Source organism: Callithrix jacchus, chromosome 6 (assembly GCF_049354715.1).
Source record: "Callithrix jacchus isolate 240 chromosome 6, calJac240_pri, whole genome shotgun sequence".
In the NCBI taxonomy this organism is placed as follows: Eukaryota; Metazoa; Chordata; class Mammalia; order Primates; family Cebidae; genus Callithrix; species Callithrix jacchus.
Window position 1 is genome coordinate 159,066,897 of NC_133507.1, and position 27,126 is coordinate 159,094,022.

At 44.8% G+C, this 27,126-nt stretch overlaps 1 protein-coding gene across 50 annotated transcripts in view; it reads left to right on the plus strand.

Moving 5' to 3' along the window:
- LRRFIP1 (LRR binding FLII interacting protein 1) overlaps window positions 1-26,570 on the plus strand; it is a 163,618-nt gene extending 137,048 nt beyond the window's left edge. For 21 of the 50 annotated variants that reach the window (XM_035306136.3, XM_035306147.3, XM_078328870.1 and 18 more), the window contains 5 exons: window positions 112-204; window positions 1,472-1,564; window positions 2,713-2,805; window positions 4,019-4,160; window positions 6,847-10,025. In XM_035306136.3, the coding sequence (XP_035162027.3) occupies window positions 112-204; window positions 1,472-1,564; window positions 2,713-2,805; window positions 4,019-4,160; window positions 6,847-8,351 (1,926 nt within the window). In that variant the 3' untranslated portion in view covers window positions 8,352-10,025. Of the gene's footprint in view, window positions 1-111; window positions 205-1,471; window positions 1,565-2,712; window positions 2,806-4,018; window positions 4,161-6,846; window positions 10,026-13,949; window positions 14,000-16,624; window positions 16,743-17,707; window positions 17,788-19,348; window positions 19,454-25,683 lie in introns of those variants that run through there. The other 29 variants (XM_078328883.1, XM_078328884.1, XM_078328887.1 and 26 more) reach the window with 5 other exon arrangements.
- The last annotated feature ends 556 nt before the right edge of the window (window positions 26,571-27,126 follow it).

Here is a 27,126-nt window from a genome sequence, read left to right on the forward strand (position 1 = left end):
GACGGAGTAGCAGGTGATTTGTTCCCCAGGAACTGTAAATCATGTGAACCTGAACTGGCACGCCAGAAACATGAGATTCCGCTGCCTCAGTGCTGTGTTTCTCCTTTACAGGAATTTGAAAGGGAAAAACACGCCCATAGCATACTGCAGTTTCAGTTTGCCGAAGTCAAGGAGGCCCTGAAGCAAAGAGAGGAAATGCTTGAGGTAGGTAACGTTCTCCTGCATTGCTTTTCCCTTTCTCTTGTGGGGCATTTTGTCAGGCCGTGACTATCCTAGCTTAGGCTGCAGGAATAAAATCCCATACACTGTGTGGCTTAAACAACAGAAATTAATTGTCTCACAATTCTAGGGGCTGGCAGTCCAAGATCAAGGTTGGGTTCTGCTGGGGCCTCTCTTCCTGGCCGGCAGACAGCTACCTTCTTGCTGCATCACTCCTCAAATGGTGGAGAAAAAGCAATGTCTCCGGTGTCTCTTCTTATAAGGACACTAATCCTATTTGATCAGGACCCCACTCTTATGACCTCATTTTACCTTAATTACCTTGTAAAAACTCTGCCCCAAATACAGTCACACTGGGCATCGGGGCATCAACAGATGAGTTTAGAGGGACACAATTCATTCCACGGCAATTACTAAGGATTTCAGTTTTCTTAAAACTGAGTTTAGGCTAACTCTCCATCCCTAGATGAAGGAAACAGCCCCTCTCATTGGTGAAGATTCCTGTTCTTTGGTGATCTTGTATTTGTTTTGGGAGGTGTGGTAGACAGAATAATGGCCCCTCAAAGTTGTCCACATCAGAATCCCCAGAAATTGTAAATGTGAAATCTTACATGGTCAAAGGGCCCCTGCAGTTGGGATTAAATTAAAGACCTTGAGAAAAGGGATTATCCTGGATTATTTTGGTGGAATAAGGGTCCTTCTAAGAGGAAGGAAAGTCAGAGGCAAAAGTAGAAGATGTGACACAGGAAGCTGAGGTTGGAGTGATGCAAGGAAGGGGCCACGAGCCAAGGAATGTAGCTCAGTCTTAGGAGCTGGAAAGGGCAGGGAAACAGACTGTCCCAGGAGCCTCCAGAAAGGCTTGATTTTAGCCCATAAGACTCATTTTGGACTTCTGACCTCTAGAATTGCAAGAAAATGAATTTGTGTTTTAAGCTGCTGAATTTATGATGATTCATTGCAGTGGCGATAGAAAACTAATACAGGGCTGGTTTTTAATTTTTTGACTTAATCTGCACTTTAACTGCTGCCCTGAAGTGAGAATTTCATTCAAAGCAGGTTTTCTTCCTGCATTTCTCGAGGGCAGGAGTAGGACAAGGGAAAAAATCCTGGAGTGCTGGCAATGAATTCAAGGGTGATGAGGTAGAAGGGTGCTTGTGTCTTCACTCACTGTCCCAGCTCTCAGGTTACCTCGGGCTGGGGTTTTTCTTCCTCTTTAACCCTTTATCTGCTTTCTGTCTGTTCCTTTCCTCAGGAAATCCGACAGCTACAGCAGAAACAGGCGAGTTCTATCAGGGAGATTTCTGATCTTCAGGAAACAATAGAGTGGAAAGACAAAAAGATAGGGGTAGGATTCTCAAGTCTTTGAAAATCTACTCAAATGGGCAGGCTACTTAGCAAATAGTTTTTGCAGAGTCTTTGGTTTGCAAAACTGCTTGTGGGAGTATGCATGCAACTCCCATGTGACACAAAGTCGTATTCATTTATTTGATTTTATTAAGTAGTAAAGACACAAACTTGTCCAAGTTGATAAGAACTTGGAAAGTGACATGGACTCTCCATGAAGGGTCTGACGAATACATGGCCATACTCTCTGCCTGCCCCATGGGTGGGGTTGTTCAAACACCTGGAGTGAGGAGGGCACTCTGGGGAGGTCTGATGTGTGCAGGGCCAGGCTTCTTGGGATTCTCTACCTGGTGGTGCTTTGAGGAAAAAAAAAATCTAAGCAGCACCAGGCAGAGTATTCCCACCTTGAAATCTTCCCCAGGGAAAGCCTCCCCAAACTCTTCTCCCTCCATGAGAAGAGAAGAGGCCGTGCTACACTTAGAATTGAAGACTGGGGGGATAGAACCCCACAAAGTAACTGCTGTGATTCGTAATGGCAAATGGTTTCCCCAGAATAGCCACTCACACACATAACTCTGATAATGACCTCAAGATATCCACATATTGACTCAAGCCATGCTGTTTCCACCGTCATGCTCATCAGCATTTAGGATTGTATGTGTGTGTTTGTGCACGCGCGCACACACACTTTAGGACCACCCTGTTTATCTGAGACGATGGATACCAAAAATCAGTGTATAAAAATAGTCTAAATGGCTACAGCAGCTTTCCCGGGGGGTCCTTAGCAGTCCTTCTTTTTCTTTATTGATTCTTCATTCAAATGGAGACTTCGCTTAACTCTACTGCTAAGGCAGCTGTGAACCTGCAGACAAAGCTAGCAAGTGATGCAAATACAGTAACCTCCGGGGCCTGTGCTGTGTGTGTGCTTCAGAATGTGCCTGGCTTTCAGCGAGTGTGAATAGCACGCTTCTTAGACTCCATGTACTAAATGAAAAGCTTAATACTCGGATTTTGTTAGTATCTTTAGGCAGTCTCTTTAATGTCTAGAGTCGACTAGTGTTTTAGCTGTAGAAGCTCCTTCTGGTTCCTGCTTCTGAAGTAACCTGCTCATCTGTGCACATCTTTCTCTTGGCTCTGCCGCACACTCAGGCGTTAGAGAGGCAGAAAGAGTTCTTTGACTCCGTAAGGAGTGAACGGGACGATCTCAGAGAAGAAGTAGTCATGCTCAAAGTGGAATTAAAGGTATGCAGCCAAAGCACATTCTGTAAAAAACCAGGTGACGACAGCAGATTCTGGGACTCTGGGACTATGCGTGTACATAATTAATCTTATGTCATTGATTTTAGTTCTGTTAATGATCCATATCCTAGGTTAACTGACACTGACGAGATGTAAAATAAATGTAGGTTCAGTGGGCTGTGCTCAAGGCCTTTTGACGGTAGTAAACATAGCTGATCCTGAACGCAAGAATTTTTTTGATGTATTATCTAAATTTTGTCATCCTCATTAGTAAATTCTCCAGGATATTACTCAGACTTAGCGAATGCGTTTGCGTCTTTATATTAAAGCCCCCAGTTTAAGGACTACTCTAGATGAACAGTGACTTGGGTAAGTGGTTTGGGCAAGGATCCCGCTAATTAGACTTTGAGACCTACTAGATTACAGTTGGAAGAAGGTTCCCGGTCCTTTGTGGGCCACTCCAAGGTGTCTCCAGCTGCTGCTCGACACAGGGGAAACGCCAATGGCAGCATTCTCGGTGGGCGGGTTCCTGAAGCGCCATCTGCTGCTTGGCCTCCAGGGTCAAAGCCAGGGCAGTGAGCCAGCAGCAGGCTTAGAGCTAAGATGTGTGCTTCTGCTCCTCAAAGAGGTGATAAGTACGGGGGAGTTCCCCACACACAAGAGAGAGCCGTGGGTGGCAGGAGGGGGCGGGTGAGTGTTGTCTGCAGGGGTGAAGTCAGCTGTTTTCAGTGAATTCTGTTTCTTTTGAATGTACTGGACTTTCTAGCCACCTCTTAATTCCTTCTTTAACATAAGTTTCATCTGTCCCTTTCAGAACACATATATCTTTCTTTCTTTATCTGGCTCCTCTTTTTAAAGAATGCAACCAGGGTTTTACAAAGAAAGGTTGCTCGACAGTGACTTGCCGCCGCACCTGGTGGCAGCCCACAGGCTACTCCCACGAGTTAACAGGATGCCTGCTGGAAGTATCTTGTCACCAGCAAATTAAGGCATGGATTGGAGCATCTGAGAAAGCCGTAGCCTTTGGAGGGCGATATCCCAGACTTGTGTGTGTTGATCGAGTATTTGCGAGTGCTGCACCCTCGCATTTCTCTGTCTCTGTGGAGTTACCCTGCACTTCGGGAAAAATAGTTTTCTTTTTTATTAGTTGCGTTAAAACAGAGTTTAACCTAATATCACCAAGCAAATATTACGATGAGCCTGTTTTTGTTCCCAGAAACATGGAATAATCCTAAATTCAGAAATAGCTACCAATGGAGAGACTTCCGACACTCTAAATAATGTTGGATACCAGGGTCCCACCGGGATGACAAAAGAAGAGTTGAATGCCCTCAAGTCGACAGGGGATGGGGCTCTAGGTGAGTAACTGCTTTCCTTCGGCTCCCCACCTTTCCAGTCAGCATCGGCTCACCCTTCATGCGCTGCTGGGGCTGGAGCCATTACCACTGATGGATTAACAGTCACCGGCATGCCATTTGTTTCATCACTTCATGGTAATGTTCTTGCCACCCGGTGTGGTCACCCCCGCGTTGTCTGGCATGCATCTCTGTGTACTGCTCACTGTCAGTGGCTCAGGTATACCTTCCTTTTGCTGCTCAAAGCTACCAAGCAAGACTGCGAATGCAAGGAACGTAGTCTCAAAATTAAGTAACAATGTGGAGAGTACTATGTGGTCCTCCTATCTGTACACATAAAGTGTGGCTTTTTAAATCGATTCTATGACAGAATGATCAAAAGATCAGAATAGTTGAGCCCATCAAGTCAGTTGGCCATGTTTGCAAGCCAGCATCAACATTCCGGGCAGCGTTCAGCGTTCTGAGGGTGACTGTGGACAGCAGGTCTGTCTGCATTGCCGTTTTCAAGCCACCAGTTGAGGTGGGCAGGCGCTGTGGTAGGGGATGTAGCAGTGCTGAGAGTCTGAATATGCCCACCTTTGTCACAGGGGATCCTCCTTGGTATGCCAATGTTCGCGTCTGAAAGAATCTAAACTTGGAGAATCCAGTAGATCAGAGGAGTATTTGCCATTTTCAGTGACCTGATGGCATTTGTCGTAATAGTTGGCTTTGGGAAAAGCCTTGAGATTCTGGCGTGCAGTCTGCAGTCGCAGCATGCAAGTGAGGCCACATCTGTCACTGGTCACCCTCTACATTCCAGTTTTTTACAAGGATGCTGGAATAAGGTTGGGGTCCATGACTTTTCACTTTAATTTAGAAGCTTTCATCTTATTTCTTCATATTTATGGAAATGTAGACACCTCCAGGCACCATCTTCTCACCACTGGCGCTCCAGGGAGGTACGCATTCATTATCTCTATGACTATTAAGGAAACACAGCTCTTGGCCAGGTGCGGTGGCTCACACCTGTAATCCCAGCACTTTGGGAGCCCGAGGCAGGCAGATCACAAGGTCAGGAAATTGAGACCATCCTGGCCAACATGGTGAAACCGTGTCGCTACTAAAACTGCAAACATTAGCTGGACGTGGTGGCGCATGCCTGTAATACCAGCTACTCGGGAGGCTGAGGCAGGAGAATTGCTTCAACCCGGGAGGCGGAGGTTGCGGTGAGCCGAGATCACGCCACTGCACTCCAGCCTGGCAACAGAGCGAGACTCCATCTCAAAAATAAATAAATAAATAAATAAATAAATAAATAAATAAATAAATAAAAAGAAACACGGCTCTTTTAAATTGTGTAAAAAAAAGTTGTGGCCAAGGAGAGTGGTTCACATTTCTAATCCCAACACTTCGGGTGGCCAAGGCTGGAGGATCACTTGAGGCCAGGAATTCCAGACCAGCCTGGAAACATAGCAAGATTCCATCTCTAGCTATGTATGTAATATCTATATACCATTGTTGAAAAAAGATACGTAATTTCCATCACACCTTTATATGAACTACCCAAACAGCTAGGAATTTGATTATGTTGCTCTTACTCAAATATACATTTTATAAATCCTTGATAACCATTGAGAAATGTTTAAGGAACTGGAAATGTCAGTTTTGAAAGTGGTCTTCAAATGACTTTTGATCACATATTCCACCAGTAAAGAATTGTAGGAACTTCCCAATATATATGTTTATTTTAAATCTATATATGTATACTATTTCATTAATATAAAATGTACATTATAAAACATATCCAAACATATGTGAAAAAGTTTTAGAGTAAAACTCTACCAGAAGTCCTAATAGTTCCCCCATTTTTCCTGGGATATGGGCACCCCACCATGGAGACCACTGGATTATAAAATTATCTAGCTTTGACTTTCAGTAACATAGTACTTTATCTAATCTCCTGGGGTTTTGTTTGAGAATTCAAAAATTCCAAAACAGTTTGATGTTCCTCAGCTGATGGAATTTATCATTTCATTTAGTGGTCACCTTGATCTTAAGCATTTGCCTCCTGCTGGTCCTCTCTCCCTAGTCCCCTAGGGAATGAACACAGGGTGTTTTCTCAGGAAGACAGTGGTTGAGTCATGGAAGACAGATTTCTTTCCACCATATGAGCTATTTCAGAAGTATCTTTCTTGAGCTTGACCTTGAGGCTGCTTTTCTAAAAGTGCACTGACTATTCTTTTCAAAAATTACTCGCAAGCTGCTTTTAGGGCTGTGTGACACGCAGCGCAGTTGGACAGCTAAAAAATACAAGTTGTCCAGTTGTGCACTGAGAAATGAGAACGGGGAATATGCCCCTTACGTCCGTTCCTAAACCCATCATTGTGGATTGCTCGGCTGCCTGATCCAGAGCTTTCGATTTGTCGAAACTTAACTTCACCTTAAAAAATCTGTCCACACAAGATGGCACCAGCAGCCACTCTGGCCTTTGATGTGGTGGCAGTGGCCCTCGCTGACCCCAGATTTACTAATGCAGCTGCTACTTTGCCGCTCAGAACTGGCAAAGGCTTCTGTTTCTCACGACCCTTAGATGACTCTCTCTCTTTAGGAATAGGGGTGGGTGGGATTTAGAACATGTATTTACATTCTAATGTAAGTTATGTGGCCACCACATCATGGGGTCCCTTCAATTTTCTCAATGGTCTTCTAGGCAGAGCCAGTGAAGTGGAGGTGAAAAATGAAATCGTGGCGAATGTGGGGAAAAGAGAAATCTTGCACAGTACTGAGAAAGAGCAACACACAGAGGACACAGTGAAGGACTGTGTGGACATAGAGGTATTCCATGCTGCTGAGAATACCAAGGACCAGAAATCCTCTGAAGACACTGCCCCATCCCTAGGAACCTTAGCGGGTGCTGCCTATGAGAAACAGGTTCAAAGCCAAATTCTAGAGAGCACTTCTCTCCCTGAAAACACAGCACAGGTTGAGTCAAACGAGGTCGTGGGTGCACCAGATGACAGGACCAGAACTCCCCTTGAGCCACCCAACTGTTGGAGTGACTTAGCGGCTGGGAGCCATGCAGAGAATGTGGGAGAGGCAGCGGTGACTCAGGTTGGAGAGCAGGCAGGCACAGTGGCCTCACGTCCTTCAGGGCATAGCGATGACACTGTTTATCGTGATGAAAAATGTGTGGTAGAGGTCCCCCAAGATTTAGAGGCAAGCACAGGGAATAGTCTAGAGAAAGAACTCACCAGCCAGGAAGCAGCTGAGCCCACAGAGGTCCCAATTCAGAGTACAGAAGAAGAGGGTGAAGAAACAGGATGGAGGGATGAGAAACCAACCAAGACAGAAGGTCCTGGTTCTCCAGCAGGACCCAAGAGCAATGATGAGGAAGCGACAGGCCCCAGTGCAGTCGATGTTCAAAGCGAACCCTTAGATATGAAAGACCCTGGTGAAGAAAAGAATGGCCAACAGGGAGAGGCACTGGACTCATCACAGAAGAAGACAAAGAACAAGAAAAAGAAAAACAAGAAGAAAAAGTCCCCAGTACCCGTAGAAACCCTTAAAGATGTTAAAGAGTTAACTTACCAGAACACAGAGTTAAGCGAGATGAAGGCAGAAGAGCAGGTAAAATCTCCTGACGGAAGGTCAGTAGCAGAAGCCCAAAACGAGGTGACTGAAAATCCAAAACAGAAAATTGCAGCAGAAAGCAGTGAAACTGTGGGGAATCCTAGAATGAGGTTGGATGGGAAACTTGGCCAAGAAGGTGATGATGGCAAAGCAGCAGCTGGGGAGGTCCCGGCTGACGGAGACACGTTCGATTTCGAGGATGGCACAGTCCACTCAGCAGGCACGAGGGCTAGTGGTGAAGAATTAGATGAAGATGTTGCAAAAGATAATGCTGAAATAGATGGTGCCACTCAGAGCAGCCCTGCAGAACCAGAGGGCGAAGACGCAGGTCGCTGCACCCTGCCCGAAAATGCAAGTCCCTCACAGGACATGAGTGACGCCCGTGAAGCAGAAAGTACAGAGAGGTATGTGATGCCGGAACATCGAAGCCGGACCGTCAGGAGAGCTTTAGACAGCGGCAGTCTAGACGATGATGACTTGTCGGCACCAGGAGGAGAGCTGGGGGACTTCAACCCGGAAAGCAGAGAAGGCACCGCAGGAGGAAACGAGAAGGGCAAAAGCAAAGAAGACTGCACCATGTCCTGAGCTGAGGCAGGCGGCAGGCGTGGTGCACGGGAAGTCTGACTGTGAGGGGCTCTTTTACCTCCACGGGCAATGTAAGTAGAACGTTCTAAATTCATAGAGATGCACTGTATGACAATCACCAGGTGATCTACTTGTAGATTTCCATGTAATCATTGAGGTTATAACCATATTAGAAAGACACATGTGTTTTCCATGTACGTTTTAACTGAGAGCATTCCGGTAGTATCAAACAATAATGTCTACTGTTTATAGTACAGATAATAAAAATAGAGGCAGTTCACCTCTGCCTTAAGCTGATCGGAATGTGGACATTCTTGACCAAGTATATCAGCATCTAATTGAAATGACCAAATAGCATTCTTACACTTCTGTATTATGAATATAAGCGATATTTAACTGAATGTCTTGTTCACATACATGTACTTCCATATTTGATTTTAAATGTGCATGACTACCTGTATGGTATTTTACTTAAAGGAGATAAACAGCCAAATAGCAAAGAGGACACTGAATGATAGACTTGCACCTGAGAGCAATAATGATTTTAAGGGTAACAAGTAAATGTCTGAAAGCACTAGGGGTTACCTGCCTTTATCTCATGTGAGTCTTTCATCTTGAACCAATGCTTTTGGATCTCGTTGTTGATGATACCTGAGTTTACCTTGTAGGACATTTTACCTTCACTTCATGCTGATGATATATCAAATTCATTTTTATGAAGATTTATTTTTAAGTTTTTTCTGGAAGTGAAATAGGTCAAAATTACATTTCCTACCCCAGTATTTGAGGAGGGACAGTCATTGTTAAAATGTTTTCAGCTGGGCGCGGTGGCTCATGCCTGTAATCCCAGCACTTTGGGAGGCCGAGGGGGGGTGGATCGCCTGAGGTCAGGAGTTCAAGACCAGCCTGAGCAAGGTGGTGAAACCATGTCTCTACTAAAAATACAAAAAATTAGCTGGATTTGGTGGCAGGTGCCTGTAATCCCAAATACTAGGGAGGCTGAGGTGGGAGAGCCAGGATTGCACCATTGCAATCTAGCCTGGACAACAAGAGCAAAACTCCATCTTAAAAAAAAACAAAAACTATATTTTCATGCCTGTAACCCCAGCACATTGGGAGGCCAAGGTCGGAGGATCACTTGAGGCCAGGAGTTCAAGGCTGCAGTGAGCTATGATTGCACCACTGCACTCCAACCTGGGACACAGAATGAGACCCTGTCTCTAAAAAAAACAGTTTTGACCCTTAAAGTTATTTCTCTTTCTGTTTGAATTTCTAATCATCATTCAAAAGAGCAGTAAAAAAGGTTTCTTGTTCTTGTGCAAACTACTAATTAGACTATAAGAGGATATGTTAAAGAGCTGAATCATTTTTGGTATTTTGGTATAAATATTTTCATTTGTTATTTCTCAGTATATTCTTATTGGAAAGTTCCTGTTTTGGTCTGCCTAAAGAAAATATCTATTTTCTATATAAAGAAGCATTTAAAAAAATAAGTGTAAAGTTATTTTTTAAATTGTAAAATATAAAATCACAAAGGAATGTACGTTATGAACGTTGTTGACACTTTTCATATTACTGTTACAAGATAGAATTGAATGCAAAAAGACCAAAACCTCAATACAATTTGAGGAAAATGTGTTATTAGGTAATTGAAATAAAAGCATTTGATAATTGTACAAGCCTGTGGTTCCACTCTCTGGTCTGCTTGAAATCTGAGTCTGCATAGCACTGCCTTTCCAGTAATACCTGTTCGGGGTTGCTGATGCCCACTGGGGCTCCGTAGAAGACCTGATGCCCTTCCTCAGTAAGGAAATTTCCCTCCTGGCATCGAGCCTGGGGCCAACACGGGTATTACTGGGAGAATTGAGACAGTTGTCCCGCATCACCTCGTGTGATCTGTGGTTCTGATGTGCAGCCTCGGTTGAAAACGGTCTTCATCTGCTGCTGTGCCTAAATGTGCCAATACTTAGAATGTTTTTAAGAGTATAATGAAAACAGCAAAAACCTTGACTGTTTCTGCAAGTGTCCTGAAGTCCAGGATGATGGGGATATAAATAGGAAAACCCGAGGCTCACTAGGAAATCAAGTCCAAGGGCTCTACAGGACCTGACAGGGTTTTGGTTTGTCTCTAACTTTAGCAAAGCTGCATTTCTGTTGGAATGCATGCTGGAAACAGCTCTCATTCCTGCCTTTAAAGGGCTCTAGGAAGGCAGTTCAACAACCAAGGTCACTCAGTGGTGAGATCATCAAGCCGTTTTAAGTTCTTTCCTATGTTACTCACCAGCACTTTGCAGGACGTTGGGCACACATCACATCCCTCAGCTCAGCCATCCAGCCATCTCAGTGATTCACCACTCATTTGTTTAATTAATAAGCATGTTTGATCACTTATGGAGGACGCTGTGCCAGTGAACAAGCAGATAGGACCCAGCCCTCCAATGGGGAATGGACAGCTGAAAATCAGTGAGCAAAAAAGAAGGGAAAAGAAAGACTTCTGAACACCCAAACACCAAACCATTTCTCAATGATTTCAGAGCCTTCGTTCTGAGCATCAGTTATTTGCTCTCCAGCGTAATGACTTTTTAGCCAAGCGCAGTAATTGGCATTACCCTGAAAGCCCTTAACATACCAAGAAGTGGTTGAGACTGGGCACAGTGGCTCACACCTATAATCCCAGCATTTTGGGAGGCTGAGGCAGGCGGATCATTTGCACCCAGGAGTTCAAGCCCAGCCTGAGCAACATGGTGAAAGCCCATCTCTACCAACCAAAAAAAAAATACAAACAATTAGCCAGGCGTGGTGGTATGTGCCTGTAGTCCCAGCTACTCAGGAGGCAGAGGTGGGAGAAACACCTGAGCCTGGGAGGTCGAAGCTGCAGTGACTCGTGATCATACCACTGCACTCCAGCCTGGGCGATGGAATGAAACCCTATCTCAGAAAAAAAGAAAGAAAGAAAAAGAAAGTTGACTTAGGTATACTGCATGTAAGAAGGCATGGAAATATATAAGGCAATTTAGAAAGATTTCAGCGTCAAAGACTCAAACTCAGAAAAGAATTGAAAGGTTGCCTGCCAGCCACATCCCCAGAGGAACCTCGGCCACTGGGGTTTCACTGTCACACAGAACAGAGAAAAACATTGGTTACTGACACATTAAATCAAAAAGCTTGAACATTTTTCAGTTCCAAACCAGAACATAGCTCCTGTATGTAAATATGTCTTCCTTCAAAAGTAGCTAAAGTATAGTTATGGGTTGTTATACAAAGGTTGGGCAACAATCAAGTTTTTAAACAGTTTTCAAGAATGTATGAACTTAGATGTATGATCTTGATCACTTTCCATAATTTTTAATATTTGCAATTAACAGGAGACCTAATGAACTGAACACTTACATTTCCACTTTCACTAGGACCCTGAATGCTAATTCTGGGGAGTTTAGACAGTGTGGGTTTCCTGTTTTCTATTTATAGACTCCTTTTCTGGGAGACACCCCCCCCCCATCCTATACAGCCAAGGGAATGCAACAGTAAGATTTGTTCCAAACATCTGGGCCCCTAAGGGAAGGGAGTGGTGTCTGTATGTGCATGTTTTATGTTCCGAATATGTACTTGTTCCATGTGATAGTCTTACATGGAGAAATCACTGTCTTTCAAGAGGAAAATCCTTCCGTTCTTTCTCTTTGTCCCTATCTACTGCCTCTCCGAGATATTTTTCATCATGTGAATGGCTGGTGGCTGATACAGGGAAAAATTTTTCAACTAAATGGACACAATAAATTTATCAGTGATGTGCCATTATTTAGTCAACAAATTAGACTTGCTGGTTTTTGATGCTATGAAAACCAGTACCGTTATTTTCTTCATGTCAAATTATTTTGCTTCATTCCTTTTTCCATTTTCTTCAAACTCTTTCGTTCTTGTTTTGTCTTTAAATTTCTTTTCTATAAAAGTTTCTTCTCTATTTTTAATACTCTCGTGACTAAATGTCAGATTACCTTTACCGATTTTGCTTGCACTGTTACCACATTTTAACACTTATTTTCCAGTGCCTATCTAGAGTATTTGAGGTCTTCTAGAAGAAAACAGTAAAAGTTGTGCAAGAGATACTTGAGCTTCGAGACCACGTTCAGATGTGTTCAGTGTTTCTTATGATGCCCGTAGCTTTTGTATGTAGTAATATTAAAACACGTAAGCAAATGAAAAGCGACAAAAGAATCAGGTATATAACTACAAACATGTTTCAGTGTTGGATGGGTTATGGGAGGGAAAGAGTAAAACATCTGTCAGAAGTAATTCGACTGTAAATTAAAATAGGGCTCAAAAGGATCATACATTTAATTTATATTGTGCTTAACATTATCTGGTGTTGTATTGTTCCTTTCAAAACAACTTAGGAACTTTGGAAAACGTAATTAGAGAAAAATGTAACTTGGATTAGCATGCGGCTAGATGATTTTTTAAATGAAAATGAAGATGCATTTTATATGAATCATATTCTTTTCATATGGCTAAGAAAGGTTAGTTTTTTCCTTCGATGAAGACTCTGGAGGTAGACCACGTGAGAGCAGCGTCCCAGTACGCTAAGAGCTTTGAGTCAGGGTCCCACTCAGAGGTATGAGTTGAGACTGGAAAAACAGTGGCTGCAGTGGTTAGGGGCGTGTTTCTGTGCCTGAGCTGTGAGGCCTTAAGAAAGTTGCTTAGTGATTCTGGGCCACATCTATAGAAGGAAGAAGACTGTAATGAAGCCCCCCAGAGGGTTTTCGGGGCTGAAATGAGCTAATGATGTCAAAGCTACTAGAACTGTCCCCGCATCCGCGTCTGTCAGAGTGTGCAGCACACATCACCATCCCTGTCCTCACTCCAGCTGACAGGGCCTTTAAACTGGCATGGGATTTTGCCCAAACCTCTAAACCCTCCTCAAACCTTCATTTCCCCCCCCCCCCCCCGATCCGAAGAATGTAAGTACTTGACACTCCTTCAGAGAGATGTTTGGGGAATTTATAGATGCTTACATATATGGCTCCCTATATATCAGGGGCAAGAGGAATCACAGACACTTAAACCACTACTGCCTCTTCCTCAAAAGAACGTCTTTGATGACTGGGTTAGCAGATGTGCCGGTGGACTCAGGTTATAAACAGAGAGTCACGGCACTGACGTCGATGAGTCTATGAGAGAAATTAGAAAGATAAATGCATCTGGGATGTACAGGTGGGGCGGGTCAAAACGTTGGTGCCACTGAATCGCGATTCTCGGTGTTTGTACGTTGCTGATGATGTTAAACCTTGAAGCCTGTGAGATCTTGTGTTGCAGTGGTTTGGCCCTAGCATTCGTGCATGCTAACCTAAGGTAGAAGATTAGCAGCCTCTTTGCATGCAGCCAGATGCTGCCCTGACGTGAAGCATGTTCCGGGAGGTTGACCCAACCCCCCTTGGCTGAATTCCTCCCCCGTGCTGTCTGTGGCCTCATTCACCGTGGTACGTGTATAACTACTTCCATCATTCATTTCACTAACCTGAACTATCGTTCTTCAGTTTAACGACGTGCTGAAAGACATGGCACATGGATTCACCTAAACCTGTGTCTTTCTGATTCCTTTAGATATTAGGTTGAAAAAGCTGATTGACGAACGGGAATGCTTATTGGAACAGGTAACCATCTTTTTATTACTTTACTGGTTCTTGAACAGGGCACCTGAAACCACCTGCCTATTCCTTCTTCTTGCTTACTCAGAAAACCCCTATTCATCATGCCTGAAAGTAATTATCGAGCCGACTGCTGTTCTTAAGAATATTATCCAAATAGAACAGAAAGTTGATATTTGAATCATAAGAGAACATCCTGAGTCATACCAGGTTTAATGAGGATATTTCCAAGACTCAAAGCCTTGGAACTGAATTCGTTGCGTTTCACGGCATTGCTGCTTAAAGTAAATATTCATGTTGATTATTAATAAATGATTAACCATTGAGAGACGAGGGTATTACTGAGTCATTCCAAACAGCACTTCTCTTTCCATATGGGTCCTTTCAGTTTTGTACTCTTGGTGATCACCCCTGTCTCACAGATATTTCTTTGTTGCAGCCGATTAAACTTGTTTTAGACATGTTTATCTTCATTGCTTTCTCCTACCTCAAGAAATAGTAGGCTGGGCACAGTGGCTCATACACGTAATCCCAGCACTTTGGGAGGCTGAGGCAGGCGGATCATTTGAGGTCAGTAGTTCAAGACCAGCCTGCCAACATGGTGAAACCCTGTCTCTACTAAAAACACAAAATTAGCCAGGCGTGGTGGCAGGCTCCTGTAATCCCAGCTACTGGGGAGGCTGAGGCAGGAGAATCACTTGAATCCGGGAAGCAGAGGTGCAGTGAGCCGAGATCACACCACTGCACTCCAGCCTGGGTGGCACAGCAAGACTCCATCTCAAAAAGAAAAAAAGTAAAGTTGTCCTATTTGATCTTTTTATATGCAGGATAGTGACTAAATCATTCTAAAATCACTTTCCTCTCATTTCTCCTCATAAGCCTAACGAATGTATTTGCCTTACTTTCTACCATTCTGTTGAAGATTCTCTGAAAATTGGAGAAAGCACTAAATATGGTAGGAAGATTCTCTTGCAGTTCCTGTGATCTTCAGAAAACATGCGTTCTATACTTACTTCCTTAAGCAGCATGCACTTTTGGTTTGTATTTAATTAGGGGTCTCCCGTGCCTGGTGTGTGGGGTGCGAAGGCAGGTGATCACCTGCAACAATTCTTCGTAGATTGGAAGTTAAACATGAAAAGCCCTGGGAGACCCCGCCAATTAGATGTCAGAAAGTTCTGCAGTCATTGACTGTTAACTGCAATTCCAGCTATACAGTCAGTCCTCCATATCCATGGGTTCCATATCCATGGATTCAACCAACATGGATTAAAATATTTTAAAAGGCCAGGTGTGGTGGCTCATGCCTGTAATCCCAGCACTTTGGGAGGCTGAAGCAGGCGGATCACGAGGTCAAGAGATCGAGACCATCCTGGCCAACATGGTGAAACCCCGTCTCTACTAAAAATACAAAAAAAATAGCTGGGCGTGGTGGCATGTGCCTATAATTCCCAGCTACTCAGGAGGCTGAGGCAGGAGAATTGCCTGAACCCAGGAGGCGGAGGTTGCGGTGAGCCAAGATTGCGCCATTGCACTCCAGCCTGGGTAACAAGAGCAAAACTCCATCTCAAAAAAAAAAAAACAAATTCCACAAAGTTCCAAAAAGCAAAACTAGAATTTGTCCTGCATGGTGTGCTGCACTGAATCCACATAAATGAAGTGAGTTGTAGGCGTTGTGTTGGGTATTATAAGGAATCTAGGGATGATTTAACCTGTAAAGAAGGATGCATGTAGGTTTATGCAAATACTGCACCATCTTATATAAGGGACTTGAGCATCCACAGATTTTGGTATCTAAGGGGGGTCCCAGAACCAATCCCCCACAGATACCAAGGGACGACTGGACGTGATTCTCTCTGACCTACAGAGAGGATAGCTAACTAGAGAACAACTCCCCGAAAGCTGGCAAAGTGCCTCTGAACATACCAGGATCTTGTCTGGACTCTGGGAGAAAGCACACGACTATTGGGGGAATTGATTACAATATATCGGAGCCCAGAAGGCTCCAATCGGCCCTGTCTGGTTTCTTAGTAAATAAAGAGCGAATAGAATGCTGACTTTCTGAGTCTTAAACATTGCACGTATTTCATGTACATTCTCCTCCTGAGTCCTAGAGGAATTTCACTTTAGAAATGACTTTTCACTGGGCACAGTGGCTCACACCTGTAATCCCAGCACTTTGGGAGACCAAGGCAGGCAGATCACCTGAGGTCAGGAGTTCAAGACCAGCTTGACCAACATGAAGAAACTCCTCTACCAAAAGTAAAAAATTAGCCAGGCATGGTGATGCATGCCTGTAATCCCAGCTACTCAGGAAGCTGAGGCAGGAGAATTGCTTGAACCCAGGAGGGGGAGGTTGCGGTGAGCCAAGATCACCCACTGCGCTCCAGCCTGGGCAACAAGAATGAAATTCTGTCTCAAAAAAAGCAAACAAATGACTTGTCTCCTAGAGTTACAAAGTAATTCCTTTTCATTCATTGTACATTGAATTGTATTCCTGAGAAGAGTACTGATGGACAGAAAGTTTCTTCTGTCAATTGACATGCTACTTCCTTTCTGATGGGCTCTGACTTCGGCTTTTCAGTCTCATTTAGAATAGAGAAATTAACATATTTCACCGGCGGGTGTTTTCAGATTAAGAAACTCAAAGGGCAGCTGGAGGAAAGACAGAAGATTGGCAAACTAGATCACCTTCGATCTGAAGATGCTGTCTTGGAAAATGGGACAGACGTGCATGTAATGGACCTGCAAAGTAAGTGTCACTTCTTGTCTAGAAAAGTGAACTCTTTCGGATGTGCTGTATTAGTGTATTGTGCTGGCGGAGAAAAACTGTCATAGCAAAGAGTGCCCTCATTCCCTCACATTCCCACAAAAGCCCTTGAAAATAAAAGCACAAGGATGTCTTCTTATGGGGAAGAACAAGGGTGGGTGGGTGGATGGAATAAGGGTGTTTCCCTCTGAGCCTGTGAAATAGAACGGGTGCCCAGAAATGTGTACCGAGATACCACCACACGTTGCGCTGATGGAAATGCATAAGGGTGTTTCCCTCTGAGCCTGTGAAATAGAACAGGTGCCCAGAAATGTGTACCGAGATACCACCACACCTTGCGCTGATGGAAACGCATAAGGGTGTTTCCCTCTGAGCCTGTGAAATAGAACAGGTGCCCAGAAATGTGTACCGAGATACCACCACACCTTGCGCTGATGGAAACGCATAAGGGTGTTTCCCTCTGAGCCTGTGAAATAGAACAGGTGCCCAGAAATGTGTACTGAGATACCACCACACGTTGCGCTGATGGAAACCACATTGACTTTGCTGCACACAGCAATCTTTTGATCTGTAGATTGTATCACAAAAAAAAAGAAAAGCTTTTTTAATGCCAATAAACTGGAAACAGTCTTCAGGGAGATAAAATTATGCCCAGTCTCTCTCCCCCCTTTCCCCTACCCCCCAACATTTCTCTGTCCTGTCATTCCTAGGCACTCTCTTGCCTGGTCTCCTGCCCCAAGCACAGGGACAGAAGGCACTTTCCCAGCCTGGGCTCATGGGGAGAGAGTGCCTTCTTGTCTTCTCAGCTCTGGCGGGTTGTGGAGGCAGGGCCGGAACTAACAGATTTGCGAGATGATTCCAAAGTGAGGGCTTGGTTCCAGTAACTATTGTTTTAATGTTTGAAAAGCCCAAGAGCTTAACAGATTTTCCTTCTCTTTCAACTTTAGGGGATGCCAACAGACAGATCAGCGACCTCAAATTTAAACTTGCAAAATCTGAGCAGGAGATAACTGCCCTAGAACAAAATGTACGTGTAAGCAATAATGGGCAGGGCTGATGATTAACCGAAGTTCTGCTACAACTTGCTAGAAACAACCCCGAAAGGCTGAGGACCAAAAAAAGGCTGAGACGTTTAGAACCATAAAGCATCCACATAGCTCATGTGGCTTGGGAGTGGTTTAAAATTTTGATCTTTAAAAATAATTTAGTTGGCTGGGCACGGTGGCTCACACCTGTAATCCTAGCAGTTTGGGAGGCCGAGGTGGGTGGATCATCTGAGGTCGGGAGTTCCAGACCAGCCTGGCCATCATGGTGAAACCCCATCTTTAAAAAAATAAATAAAAATAATTTAGTTGGCTGGGCATGGTGGCTCACACCTGTAATCCTAGCACTTTGGGAGGCCGAGGTGGGTGGATCACCTGAGGTCGGAAGTTCCAGACCAGCCTGGCCATCATGGTGAAACCCCATCTTTAAAAAAATAAAAAAATAAATAAAAATAATTTAGTTAATTGGTCGGGTGCAGTGACTCACACCTGTAATCCCGGCATTTTGGGTGGCTGAGGCAAGCAAATCACTGAAGGTCGGGAATTTGAGCCAGCCTGACCAACATAGTGAAACCCTGTTTCTGCTAAAAATAGAAAATTAGCCGGCATGGTGGCAGATGCCTGTAATCTCAGCTACTCGTGAGGCTGAAGCAGGAGAATTGCTTGAACCAGAGTGACAGAGGTTGCAGTGAGCCGAGATCGCAGCACTGCACTCCAGCCTGGGTGACAGAGAGAGGCTTTGTCTCTAAAATAAAATTAAATAAATAAATAATAATTTAGTTAATTAAAAAACACATCGTACTGGGATGTCCCTCTTGCCAGGGATTTTAGGCTTTCTCTGGCAGCCAGGACAGCCCTCCCTAGTGTCCAGACAAGGGGCACCCCTGCCTCTAGCACACTGGGCCCTGGGGCAATTTGTGTTCTAGCAGAAAGAGGAAAAAAACAGGTACCGTTTCCCCCTCCATTGTGGGTATACTTGGCTGGAACTTTCTGGAATGTGTACAGAAACAGAAATGAGAACAGCACATGTAGAGACGACGCATGCTTTTGATTACAGCAGAATGACGGTGTCTGGCAGCCCTTCGCTGCTGCCGTCTTTCGTCTCAGAACCTTGGCTGGGGAATGCCATGCCGAAGCCTCCTCCTTTCACTCTTTTCCCCATCCTCTCCTCCTCCCACCCCCACCACACCCAGGAGAGATTAGACTGGAGCCGACGTCCTGGTGGAACCCGTGCCTTACCAGCACCGCTCTGCCTGGACATAGTATTCTGTTTCCAACAGAACGGCCCACATGGGGGGAGAAGAAGCAGGCAGCAAGGCACCAGCACTGCGGAAGCCACCCTGGTGGATGGGGTCAGAGGAAATGAGTCCCCATCGTGTCAGCACAGGGTTGCCTGGAAATATGAACACGCACCATAGTCCGAATGTCACAAGTATTTGCATGGTGTATTCTCCTGTTTTATTAAATCCAGCCTTGGATCTCAAAGAACTGAAGAAAGAAAACAGGCCCGTCCATTGATACATGTGGTTTCTTTCCACCTTCTAGGTAATAAGGTTAGAGAGTCAAGTATCACGTTACAAATCAGCAGCTGAAAATGCAGAAAAAATAGAAGATGAACTTAAGGCTGAGAAACGGAAACTCCAAAGAGAGGTAAATTTCCGAGGCAATGTCTAGGAAGAGAATGGCTACAAGTATTTCTCTAGTGGGAACAGTACAGGGAAGATTTTCTGTGACATCCTCCCCTGGGTTGGTCATTTGTCAGATCATCCCACACCTGGCATCAACTGGTTCACCTGTCAGTTTTGAGCATCTCCTATAGGAGGATTTGTCTATCAATGACAAGGTAATGAGATAAAGGAGTAGCCAGGCCTTTTATGCTCCAAATATTTTTTGTGTCATGCAGAATGAGCCTGGGTAGGAGAACCAGGAGCCCATGGGCCTGCTGTGGCCGAGAGCTGGGTATGGCACCGAGGCCAGGCCACAGCTGTCTGGGGTCACCCTATGGAAAGTGCCCTTGAGAAGCCGAGCTGCTGTCACTCCACCTGCTGGTCACACTCCCATATTACCATGCTTCCCAATTAAAGCACATATTTTACCTTACTGAAGACACGTGGCAAATATTTCAACAAATATTTAAAGCATCTGTTGCATGCTGGGCACAGGTTCAGGTGCTGGAGACGCAGCTGTGACCTTAACAGACAGAAGTCTCTGCCTCCATAGAGCATATGCTCTGGAAGAGGGAGGTCAATAAAAGTGACCACAGGCAGGAGAGGGGCTGAGTGTGGAATGGCCCAGGCCAGGCAGTTTTAGGTAGGTGGCCAAGGAAGATGTTCCTTCTCGTGGCATACAAGGATAGGCCTGAGCAGGCCAGGGAGTGAGCCAGGCGGAACTGGGAGAGAGCCCTCCTCGTAAGGGATGAGCGTATGTGGGGAGAGCTGTGGGCAAGGCACTGCCTTTGTCAGAGAACAGTCAGAGCGGTGAAGGCCGAGTGAGCAGGGGGAGAGGAGGCAAAGGGAGCAGTCAGAGCACCCCAGCCTGTGAGGCAGGGCCCTGGAGGCCATGGACAGGACTTGGGCTCCTCCTGTGTATGAGTAAAATGGGAGCTTCTGCAGAGTTTTGAGCAGAGGAGTGGCTTATGTTGATTTATGTTTTAATAGGATCGCACTGGCCAGGCGCGGTAGCTCGCGCCTGTGATCCCAGCACTTTGGGAGGCCAAGCAAACCACTTGAGCTCAGGAGTTCAAGACCAGCCTGGGCAACATGGTGAAACCCTGTATCTACATAAACTGCAAAAAACAAATTAGCCAGATGTGGTGGCCCATACTTGTAGTCCCAGCTACTTCAGAGGCTGAAGCAGGAGGACTGATTGAGCCTGGGAGGTGGAGGCTGCTTTGAGCCATGAGCATGCCACTGTCCTCCAGCCTGGGGTGACAGAGCAAGATCCTGTTTCAACAAAAAAAGAAAAGAATCACTCCTTTTGTATTTAAACTGTAGGAAAGGGACTGTGGAGGAGAAACCAAAGATGCCATTTCTCTCCCCTTTATTTATTTATTTATTTTATTTTGAGACAGAGTCTCACTCTGTTGCCCAGGCTGGAGTGCAGTGGCACCATCTCGGCTCACTACAGCCTCCACCTCCCAGGTTCAAGCCTCCCACCTCAGCCTCCTGAGTAGCTGGGATTACAGGCACTTACCATCATGCCTGGCTAACTTTTGTATTTTTATAGAGATGGGGTTTCTCCATGTTGGCCAGGCTGGTCTTGAACTCCTGACCTCAGGTGATCCTCCTTTCTTGGCCTCCCAAAATGCTGCGATTACAGGCATGAGCTGCCACACCTGGCCTTCTCTCCTCTTTAAAACTCTTTCTTCACCCACATGCCACCTCCATGCCACCTCGGTTCTTAGCCCCTCTCCAGCCTCTCACCAGCAAAGGGTGCAACCCCTTGAAAAATGCTGTCAGAGCCTCAGGCCCTCCCTTCTTCAAGCCCGACATGCACATACTCACATATATGTGTATATGTGTGTATATATGTACATCCACACATGTGTGGATATGTGTATACATGTAACACCCACACATGTGTGTATACATGTACATCCACACATGAATACTTTTGACCTTCATAACTCCCACTGGTCAGATACTATTGTCGTGTTGTTGTTGTTGGTTTACATCGCCCATGTTTGTTTGCCATGGCTACATACTGGCCATTTTACATGCCTTTGCTGTTAGTGTCTCAGACTGTACTGGAATCATTTTCCTCCTCCCTGAAGTACGTACTGTAGAAGTTCTTTTAGAGCAGACTTCTTGCTGAGGAGTTCCCTGTTTTTGTTTATACATGTTTTGGTTTCAGCCTTGTTCTTGGAGAGTATATTGAGAATGCTTTGCCCATTCTAGCAAAATCACATTCCTGAAGATCCTGGGGGTCGATTCTTCACCCGCAGTTTAGCTCGTGCATCTGTGTGCATGTGTGGGACCCAGTGGCAGCTCCTGTGCCCTTGCCACACTCCAGATGTTCCTTCCACTTCCTGGCCCACCCCTCAACGCGCCACTCTTGCTGCAGCCCACACGTGTTGATGTAGACTGCTTCAGTCAGCATGTTTCTGTTTTCACCTTGCCATTATGTTTTAACTCAGGAGTTATTTAGAAATATACCTTTTTAAAATGTGAAATTTTTTCATTTACCTTTTTCTTTTTTTTTTTTTTTTTTTTGAAACAGAGTCTCACAGACTGGAGTGCGATGGTGCAATCTCAGCTCACTGCAACCTCCACTCCCCAGGCTCAAGCAGTTCTCCTGCCTCAGCCTCCCAAGTAGCTAGAATTACTTGGGAGGAATTACTAAAAATACAAAAATTAGCCACCACACCTGGCTAATTTTTGCATTTTAGTAGAGACAGGGTTTCACCATGTTGGCCAGGCTGGTCTTGAACTCCTGACCTCAGGTGATCCACCCACCTCAGCCTCCCCAAGTACTGGGATTACAAACATGAGCCACGGTGCCCAACCCATTTAACTTTCTAGCTTAATTTTGCTATGGTCAGAGAATATGGTCTCTGTTATACCTGGTCTTTGAAATTGGTCAGTACTTGCTGAATGGCCTGATACATGATTCACTTTTGTAACTGTCTCCGATGTGCTTAAGAAGAATGTGTAGCCTCTGATTTATGGGTGCAAAATTCTGTATACTTCCACCGATCAAACTTGTGAAGTGTGAGTTCGGATCTGATTTCTTTTATCCACTCAAATTCTCAGTGGCTCCTAGAGACTTGTCAAACTCTTCCAATAGAGGATGGTGGATTTGTCTCATTCTGACTATTTCTCCTGTATATTTTGAGGCTACTGATACTAGTGTTTAAAATTCTGGTATCTTCTGGATGAGTTAACCCTGTTATCATTTTGCGGTAACCCTCTCGGTCCCTGCTGCTGCTGGCCTTTTCGGGTATTCGTGTGGCTGCATCAGCTTTCTTTTTGTTAGTATTTGTCCTCTTCTGATTTTTCCATCCCTTGGATTGGTCTTCCCTGTGTTGTTACGCTTTCGATGATCTCTTCAGACGCATATAGCTAGGTGGCAGTGGTTTTTAAGTGAGCCTGAAATCTGTGCATGTTAGCACAGCCTTTAGTCCATTGCTATTGGTGTATTTGACTTGTTTTCACCGTCTGACTGTGAATGACCATTTATCCTGTCCTTTGTGCGTCCTTTTCTCTCTCCAAATTTAAATTTTACATTCAATTTCTACTCTTTCAGTCACCACTCATGGGGTATTAAAGTGGAACATTATCTCTACTCCCCTCTACAATGGACTTCTGAGCACTTCAGCTTCACTCTCTTCCCTGACATGCACACACCCACACGTGTGGACATGTGTGTATACATGTACATCCACACACGTGTGGACATGTGTGTATACATGTAACACCCACACACGTGTGGACATGTGTGTATACGTGTACATCCACACACGTGTGGACATGTGTGTATACGTGTAACACCCACACACGTGTGGACATGTGTGTATACGTGTACATCCACACACGTGTGGACATGTGTGTATACATGTAACACCCACACACGTGTGGACATGTGTGCATACATGTAACACCCACACATGTGTGGACATGTGTGTATACATGTACATCCACACACGTGTGGACATGTGTGTATACGTGTAACACCCACACGTGTGGACATGTGTGTATGCGTGTAACACCCACACGTGTGTGGACATGTGTGTATACATGTACATCCACACATGTGTGGACATGTGTGTATACATGTAACACCCACACGTGTGGACATGTATGTATACATGTACGTCCACACGTGTGTGGGCATGTGTGTGTACATGTAACGCCCACACGTGTGTGGACATGTGTGTATACGTGTAACGCCCACACATGTGTGGGCATGTGTGTATACATGTACATCCACACATGTGTTGATATGTGTGTATACATGTAACACCCACACATGTGTGGACGTGTGTATACATGTACATCCACACATAAATACTTTTGACCTTCATAACTCCCACTGGTCAGATACTATTGTCGTGTTGTTGTTGGTTTACATCGCCCATGTTTGTTTGCCATGGCTACATACTGGCCATTTTACATGCCTTTCCTGTTAGTGTCTCAGACTGTACTGGAATCATTTTCCTCCTCCCTGAAGTACGTACTGTAGAAGTTCTTTTAGAGCAGACTTCTTGGTGGTGAATTCCCTGGTTTTGTTTATACATGTTTTGGTTTCAGCCTTGTTCTTGGAGAGTAGTATTGAGGGACATGCAATTCTGCGTGGTGGTCATTTTCCTCAGTGATTATAGCAATTATGGCCTCCATTGAGCTGTTGAAAAAGGACAGCGGGTCCTTTGTAGGGGACCTTTTTTTCTTCTCTAGTTTCATTCAGGTTCTCTTTGTCTTTGATTTTCTACAGTTTTACTGTTAGATGTGGTTTATTGCAATCTTTCTGCTTGAGATATATAGTGTTTCTTGGATCTATGGAGTCTTTTTAAAAATTGATTTGGGAAAATATTCAACCATTAGCTCCTTAAATAATCCCTCTTTTTTTAGTCTCTCCACATTCCCCTCTGGAACTCTAATCAGAGGATATTAGAAATTCTCATTGTGACCGCCATTTTTTAACCATCTCCCATATTGTCTATCTCCTTACCTCTCTCTGTTGCATAATGCCTAAAGTTTTTTTAAAGGTTTTCCAGTCCACCTTTTTTTTTAAAAAAGTATCTTCATTCTTGATAGCTTCTTGTTGCATGTTCCTGTATGTCCTCTTTTTAATTGTATTCTTATTCTTTAAATATTTCATACACAGCTGTTCTGTTTTCTGTATCTGACAGTTGAAACATGCTTAGTCTCTGGGGGTCTAATTCTATCATTTATTGCTTCTGTTGACTCTCACTCAAATGGTTTGTCACCTCCTGTATTTAGTGTTGTGATCTTATGCTTTATTTTAATTTGTAGGAATACTCCAGGCTTAACTTGTGGAAACTGCAAAAAGGCTTGCTTCTGCCTCTGCTGGTGAGGTAGGGGCAGGACTTATGTCCCAGGACCCAAACAACCCTCCTTGAGTGTTTTGGGTTGAAAGCAGAGCCATAGACTCTATTCTTGTGACCCCTCCAAAACCATGTTCTCCCAGCTTAGGGCACCTTCACTCTGCCCTGCTACCTGTGGGTCCAGACAGTGCCCTACTAATGTGGCTTCTACAGCTCATCTTCTGCCCGACTCTTAGCTCTGTGGCCCTGGCTCCCAGGTGCGGCTGTCTTGGCCTCAGGCATTCCTGCCTTGGACTCTGGCTGCTAGGGCTGTGGGGACTGACCGCTCCATGCAGTCCAAGCTCAGCTTTTGTTGTCTGTGTTTGTTTACCTCATGCCTTACTTACCTTTTGTGAAACCATCAGCTGGGTGCAGTGGCTCATGCCTGTAATCCCAGCACTTTCGGAGACCGAGGAGGATGGATCACCTGCTGTCAGGAGTTCGAGACCAGCCTGACCAGCATGGTGAAACCCTGTCTCTACTAAAGATACAAAAAGTTAGCTGAGCATGGTCGTGTACACCTGTAGTCCCAGCTAGTTGGGAGGCTGAGACTAGAGAATTGCTTGAACCCGGGAGGTGTGCAAATAACATTGCACTCTAGCCCGGGTGACAGAGCAAGACTCCATCTCAAAAAAAGGAAAAAAGAAACCATTGGGATCCCCAAGAGTGTTTTCTCTCTTGGGTCCAGTTGTTTCAGAGGCAAAAGGGCACCACGAGTGACCAGGATCCAAGTTATCATTCTGTTTTTCAGTGGGACCGGAATTTTGGCAACACAGAACTCTGTGGTGTCTGGAGGGAGCCGGTTCCTCAAAGCTCACTGTCTTTCCTCTATTCCCAGCTCCGCTCTGCACTGGACAAAACAGAAGAGCTCGAGGTGAGCAACGGCCACTTAGTGAAGCGTCTGGAAAAAATGAAAGCAAATAGGAGCGCACTCTTGTCCCAGCAGTAAATTCTAGCTCTGAACAAGCAGCTGGTGGGTGACTGGAGAGCATTGTTTCATAGGCTTTTCTCTGTCCTGTCTGGGAGCGCTGCTTCTTCCCCTGCCTTCTGAGAGAAGAAGACCGTGCGAGCTTGGTGCTTAGGGGGTCCCATGCCATGGCTCACCCGAGGGAGCCCCAGCAGCCACCAGGTGCCTCTGTCTGCAGACCCCTGACCCGGGCTGGGGCCGACACTCAGAACCTGCAGGTACTTCATAAGCACACGGGGCCTCGAGGGAGCTCTGCGTCTGACCACACAGCAGCCTCTGAACGCCACTGGAAATGGTGATCAAAGTAAAGACTGAGTTGGGACTTGAGTTTTTTTTCACGTGTCTTGCTGAAGATTGAGGGGAAATGTTACAGTGTTGGGACTTCCCGTCATGGCAGAATCTGCAGCTCGAGCGACTTCAGTAGTATCTCTTAGTCTACGCTTTTCATACACAAAACACTGTGGAACCACAAGCCATTACCAAGCAAAACTCTTTCACTGGAAACAAGGGGGTGGTCTAGAAGTAAAAGTGACCTTAAGAAGACTCTTTACAGGCAACAAATGAAGCTTTTCTAAGGGATTTTTGCATCAGTTCAGTCATAAGAATACTTTTTTCCAGGGTAATTAGGCAATAGCGTCACCGAAAATGACAGCTTTTCATTTGCATTATTTAATCCTTATATTTGGAATTGAAGTTGTTAACTTCTTTTAAAGAATGTACTATTAGAAAAATAAAAAATGAAATGTTGAGAGACTTCAGCAATATGGTTTTCATTTTTTTCCACTGAGAAAGAAGATCTTTAATTTTATATTAATGGTTCTGTATATTTTGGGTCATCTTTTTATTTTTTAAGACTGTCAAGTCAATTCATTTTTCTTTCCATTTAAAACAAAGGTATTTTCACAGAATGAGTGCCCTTAAAAAGTGAAGTGAAGAAGATGGTAACAGTAGAGATGACGGCAGTATGATCAGGGACAAAAGTACAAACGTTAGCACCTGCCTGTTTCTAGTGACTGTTCATATATATGTTATTTCAAATAGAGCTGGTGGAGCCAGCCAGCTTCGGGACATTAGCAAGTCAGTATCATCCAAAACCATATCTAGTCTTAACACATGGAGAATGCTGGGTGTGAGTTCAGGGTGTGTAATTAAGAAAACCCGGCCAGGCGCAGTGGCTCATGCCTGTAATCCCAGCAGTTGGAGACCAGCCTGGCCAACGTAGTGAAACCCTGTCTCTACTAAAAATACAAAAATTAGCCAGGAGTGGTAGTGTGCGCCTGTAATTCCAGCCACGCAGGAGGCTGAGGCAGGAGG